This window comes from Lepisma saccharinum, chromosome 5 (assembly GCF_977018435.1).
Source record: "Lepisma saccharinum chromosome 5, izLepSacc3.1, whole genome shotgun sequence".
NCBI lineage: Eukaryota > Metazoa > Arthropoda > Insecta > Zygentoma > Lepismatidae > Lepisma > Lepisma saccharinum.
In genome coordinates, this window is record NC_139233.1 from 10599593 (window position 1) to 10605592 (window position 6000).

At 38.2% G+C, this 6000-nt stretch overlaps 1 protein-coding gene across 2 annotated transcripts in view; it reads right to left on the reverse strand.

Moving 5' to 3' along the window:
- LOC145987651 (sarcospan) overlaps positions 1-6000 on the reverse strand; it is a 72260-nt gene that overhangs the window by 8217 nt on the left and 58043 nt on the right. For both annotated transcript variants that reach the window (XM_083122154.1, XM_083122153.1), the window contains exon 2: positions 2486-2652. In XM_083122154.1, coding sequence (XP_082978280.1) covers positions 2486-2652 — 167 coding nt within the window. The remainder of the gene's footprint in view (positions 1-2485; positions 2653-6000) is intronic.

The window sequence follows — 6000 nt, forward strand, 5'->3', positions numbered from 1 at the left end:
GGCCCTTCAGGGCTGTTGCGCAAAGGATGATGTAAATTTAGCAAGTGAAAAATTTGTGGCGAAAAAAGGGTTAAATAAGTACACAAATAAGTACGTTTAGGTGTTGTGAAGATGCACAGAAAGAAATGTGTCTATTAAAATTAAATTAACATATTTCCCCTCCGCCTTCTCCTCGTCAAGATTAACGTGTACAATTTAAATTTTACAATAGTCAGAGATGTTGTGAACGTTTGTTAAAAAGTATAATAATATTTTCTGCATAGTAAAAGTAGTGCTATGGAACTTACTTTTTTTCATTATAATGGTGCGTAAGAACAAAATGAATGCATTATCTACATAAAATACAGTAAGGTTTCATTAGAAAATTCTCATAATAAATAGGACATTAATTTTTCGCATTTATAATTCATTGTTATTTCTCTCACTTCTTGCGTTATTTTCCCCAAAATTCTGGATTTCAAAACATACTGTAATCAGCATTTAAATTTCATAATAATAATAGATGTTTATTCTTAGTCTTTTGTAGTCGCCACAGAACTTGAGTGACAGAATTCCCACATCAATCAACATTTAACTGCTTCGGACTCTCCAAAAAAGCCTTCTTAACAAAACAAAAAAACATGTTAAAATACTTCATTCTACTTGTGCTAAAGATCCTAATCTGAATAATAGGCAAATAACACTCGACGAAAAACATGGGGCATTTCGTCCCTTCCTGCAAAAGGACAGGTTGCTGACTAAACAAAGTTATGTTATTACATTTTCATTTTTTTTCACGTTCGCGTTATATCCCTACTTACCAAGAAAAAAAATCATCTCATTTTATGCAATAAAGACTAAACTAAACAACCACTTTCCGGCAACAATCAATATTTTCCGGTGTTTAGCGAATGCGAAAAGTTACAGCGAAGATAAAGTTCTGAGAATCGACAATGATGTCGCTACTCAACAGAGTCTCCATACCTCACTGCACTCTGTCGGCCAAGAATGTAAGTTCTTCGTGAATTAATCAGATTCAATCTATTCAAGAAACAATAAACATACAGGTATAAATAAACCGAGGGCAACTGCCATCACCGCAGATTAGGATGTTTAAAGGAAAGTATTTCACACCTTAAAGTAATTTTGCTTTGTAACTCTATTGCATCACGTGGATTATTCCTGTTACAACCCCAAATATTAAACATTCTCAAAAGTGCCTATATTTATTTATTTTGTCTTGTCTTTGTTTCTTCACCGTTGCAAGGAGTCAGTAGTTGGCATGATTTCTTATGAAAAATAGATATGTTTAGATGCTTTTAATGATTGCAGGTTACCATTATTAAATAAATAAATGTTCTTTTTGTCCAAAATGTGTACTTCTGTATTGTACTTAGATGCATACTAAATTTACCTGCCCCCAGAAAATATCTCCCGCCTTCTGCTTCTCCATTCATTATCTCTGCAGTTGTCACTCCACATGCTCCTTCAGTAAACAAAGTAGCAAAACTAAGGAAAATGTGAGGTGGAGAGTGATATTCTTATAGTAGGTCTAATATTAGATTTTTTTAAAGGAATTACTACAATGGAAAATTTAAATTTGCCAATGTAAAATATTTGTGAAAAAAAAAACAACTAACTAAATTCCAAAATATACGTTCTGAGGAATACATAACAAAAACTAAATACAAATCCATGCAAATATATTATGTATTTTTCATTATACTCCCAAAATTAAAGAATTATATTTTGAGGAAACCGGTGTCAGAGTTCAGAAGGATTTAAGAAACTAGTGTTGCCCACGAGACGAGACTTTGGCCTGTCTCATCTCGTGGAAATGCTGTCTCGTCTCGAAAATATTCGTTTGTCTCATGACACATGGTCAGTCTCGTCTCGTCTCGAATTTTTAAAAGCCTGTCCCGTCTCGTCCCCCGTGGACAACACTATAAGAAACAAAAACAGACATTGGATTTTATCGGTTATAAAATGTAGGGTACCGTGCAATGCTTTGTTTGCAAAATTATAACTTTATGGAAAAAACCTTGCTACACATTCTAAACAAACAACTTCTACTTGACTAGGCTGTCGCTAGTTCAAGAAGGACCAGACCATACCGCAATATTGTATCAAATTGTATAAAAGGAGAAAAGTGCATACAAATTGAAAAGTTCTTAATAAGTCAGTGCAATTGAATATTTAGATGGTAAATTACAGATTTTTAAAATAACGTATTGCTTCTTTTGTAATTATGATTTGTATAGAATAATACTACTTTCAAATTCATACTTATCGGGCCGTCCTCCGTGGCGGAGTGGTTAGCATAGCGCACTACCACTACGGCACCAGGGGTCCCGGGCTCGAATCCATGCCCGTACATGGGTGTATTTCGTGAGTGCCCCTTCACAATTTGATCACACATCATTGCTCATCCTCATCTTCGTGAATAGCCAAACCTGGCTGAAAGGCGAAGTAAAATAAACTAAACGAATCAATTAATCATACTTACCGGAATTCCACTCCAGTGTGGAATGTCTCTAAATCGAAGAGATGGCGCCCACAGCAAAAGCCACACCGAGAGTGACGTCACTGCCACACCGAGCAGCGTTTGAAGGGCCGCCAAGGATGTTCCTAGTTTGTGATGCCGCATCACTGGAGGAAGGTACTTACGGGGAACTGAAAAATAAACAGAAATGCAATTACAAACATATATTTCACCCGTAAGTCATGGACGTCCTGAAGGAAAATGAATGTCCACCTAAAAATGATACACGAGTATTTCACACATAATTTCATTTCAGTCACAGTAATTTATGTTAATTATTATAAATTCGTTGAAGAAACATGATAATTTCAGACTGAAATAGTACATAGTGGTTCGGATCCCACTTTAAACTGTAGGTCCAGTCCTGATTAGCCTTACTGTGCATAAAGTGGACTTAAAACATCAACTCAATCAATCAGACTGAAATAGTAGTTTTTGAGAGGGCATCACTATTATGGGGGAAAATATGCCTCCTTTGCTCCCCTCTGGAAAAAATCATGCGGACGTCCATGGTAACAGTTATTTACAAGGCTTTAGAGCAATGGTTTATAGTTTCAGCAGGAGATATCATCTAGAACCAAATACAAAACTTGTTTTCGCAAATCTAGGTCATTCAGTTCGGCTTCTTATAATCATTCATACATCGACCTGGTTTTGCTGTACCACCAAATTCTCCTACCGTGTACCTTCTAAACATATGGTAATCTCTTGCTGCAAATTTGTCCACATTCTCCTAATAAACCCCTTCAATTTTCTTCAACTCATTACACTTTTGTGCAAAAGATTAATTTATCTGATTTTGGTGGTAAAATCTCCTTTAGACGCCTGTAAGGAAGCTTCAAGACTGAAGCGACATGTGACACGGGCACCATACAGTCTGTAGAAATGCATCACTGCGTATGCGCTGCTAAAAGATCGAGGTGACACGATACTGAGAAAACAGCCCAGTTCAGCTTTTCGTGTCGCTTCGGTACGAACGGTTATTTCTGAGGGTTGGTATCCACATGACGTGTGATGCGCGTTGCCAGCACCCTAAAATAGATATTTTGCAAGTGGGGTTCGGAGCACATAAAATTATTGAGAGAAATTATTCATAATATTTATTAACTTTATAAACCCATCCTGTTTGTTACATTATGTCGTTTTTCTAAATCTTGGATTGATCATAGCGGGTAGAAAACCGACGGAAAAGAACAAAAATTGTAGAAAAGTTTTTTACAAGGAGTAAAGCATTTTTTAAGGGAGCAGAGGGTAATGGACTCTCAGTTCTGCGAAGGCTAGGCAATCTTACTTCACCGTATCAATAAAAAAATATATATTTGCCTAAAGCAACGAATGTTTTTCTGTGCTATATTTGATCCATATTTGTTTATCTCGAAGGGCAATTGAATATATCGTTCCTCTGTTCGAGCGATTGTTTATTTTCAAATCTTCCGCTCCGCATGTTCGGTTCTACATATCTGGTACATGATGTCACAGAAAAAAAAAGTCGGGCAGTTCCATGCATTTCTGCTCCGAAGGTGTTTTTTTTCCCTTCGCAGTGCTGCCATCTGTGGCTTCTATATGTTAACACGAGGTGGTCCTTCCTGTGACAAAGGATAAACACGAATCTTTCGACAGATTTAACTGCCTTTCTTTCTTCACCCTCACCCTGTTATATTTTGCTTTTTTTTCTTCACTTTTACAGCCTTCACTCATCTGTCAAGCTTCCAGCCCCTTCAGTCAGTGTTGCCAATCGTAAGAAAATGTCCAAACGCTTAGAAATTTTTGACAGCTTTTGTTGCAAAAACCAAAATAAACTTTCTTATGTATTACGCGGGTGAGGGGGTGGGGTGGGGGGAGAACGCATCAAATTTGGGTAAAAGTATTCTTCAGTTGTTTTGTGGTTCGTATTAGGCCTATAGATGAATTCAGGTTTCAACATGTTTCCACAACGGGCAAGGACAGTTTACTTTCCCTTGGCAGATAAGGTTTAGCATAGTGCGGGGGCAACTGCATCCCTAATCGCCGCTACTGATTAATATAAATTACTGATTGAAATTAAAATATATGTGCGAAATATATAACTTTAGATTGACATTCATTTTCCAGGGGTGTTGCCCCCCCCCCCCTTGCCCTCCCCCTGGACGTCCATGATGATATGTGTTAAGTCTTCTACTAAAAGAAAGTGGCCACACAGTGTAAACATTCAGATATATGTTGCAATCTTATTAAACTATGTAGTGAAATACAAAATGAAATTATCCTGCCCTTAAAAACACAATTTTTGAACCTTTTTCAAAGTAACCAATCACGGCACATTATAGTACATTATACCTTCCGTATGTCACAAGACAAAACGCAAGAGTACAGCAACTGCGTCATCTTTAAAAACCCTTCTGCCGCATTATCCTCAACAACGAACTGCAAAATTTCTTCGTGAAAATTAGGCCTCTTCCTAACAGTTTCTGAAAAAGCCTGAAATGGTACGTTTACTAGACATGTTACGTGGAACAAATACATAGAACGTATTAAGAAGAACAGTACCCTTCATGTTACAACTCGCATTAAATAATTTCCAGAGCACGACCTGATGAGGTGATACCTTAAAAGCAGCTGGAATGTTTGCTCGAGTGTAAGGAAGAACAAGTAGGCGGAAAACAAACTGTTTATCAACAATGCAGCAATAATAATAATAATAATAATAATAATAATAACTTACATTAAAAAAGGTAAAGTGTTCCCCTGTGCATAGCACCACGCCATGAAGGCGTATAGGGGTTGTGGGGGTAACGCCCCACACTTTCTTGATCCGTTCGTGAGTGGGGGTGATGTGATCAGCATCATGCCCCTGACCGCCTTTACCCCCCAGGGTTTCCCCCAGGTACCCATGTTATTCGACGCTGGGTAGGCGCCGGGGCCGCTTCCATCGGCCGCTTCCATCGTTAGAAAAGTTCCCGGATTTGAACCGGCCGAGGATCGAACCCGGGACCTTTAGCATGGTAGTCAGACGCGTTACCGACTGAGCCACCGCGGCCACTCTAATAAGCTGTAGGCAATTATCAAAAACCACGGACAGACCACTTGAAGAAACAAAGGAAGAAAAAATTCATAAGAACAATGCTGACGAAAAAGATAAAACGGCTGCTGATCTTTAAAGAGGCTGCCACCAGTACAGAAAAGTATCGGCATCTCTTTCAGTGCATGCTCCCCCATGGCGCAGTGGTAGCGTCATTGCCTTGTAATCAAGGGGTCCCGGGTTCGATACCCGGTGGAGGCACAAGTGGCTCGGATCCCACTTTAAACTGTAGGCAGGGGCGGCGCCAGAAATTTTCGACCGGGTGGGCAGAAACTGTATATTTATAGATTAGGGTGGGCAGGTATAAATGTAAGGCCATATATATATATATATATATATATATATATATATATATATATATATTCATTCATTCATTCATTCATTGTTTTCTGCCTAATTGGCAGGTTTTTCACTGCAATCT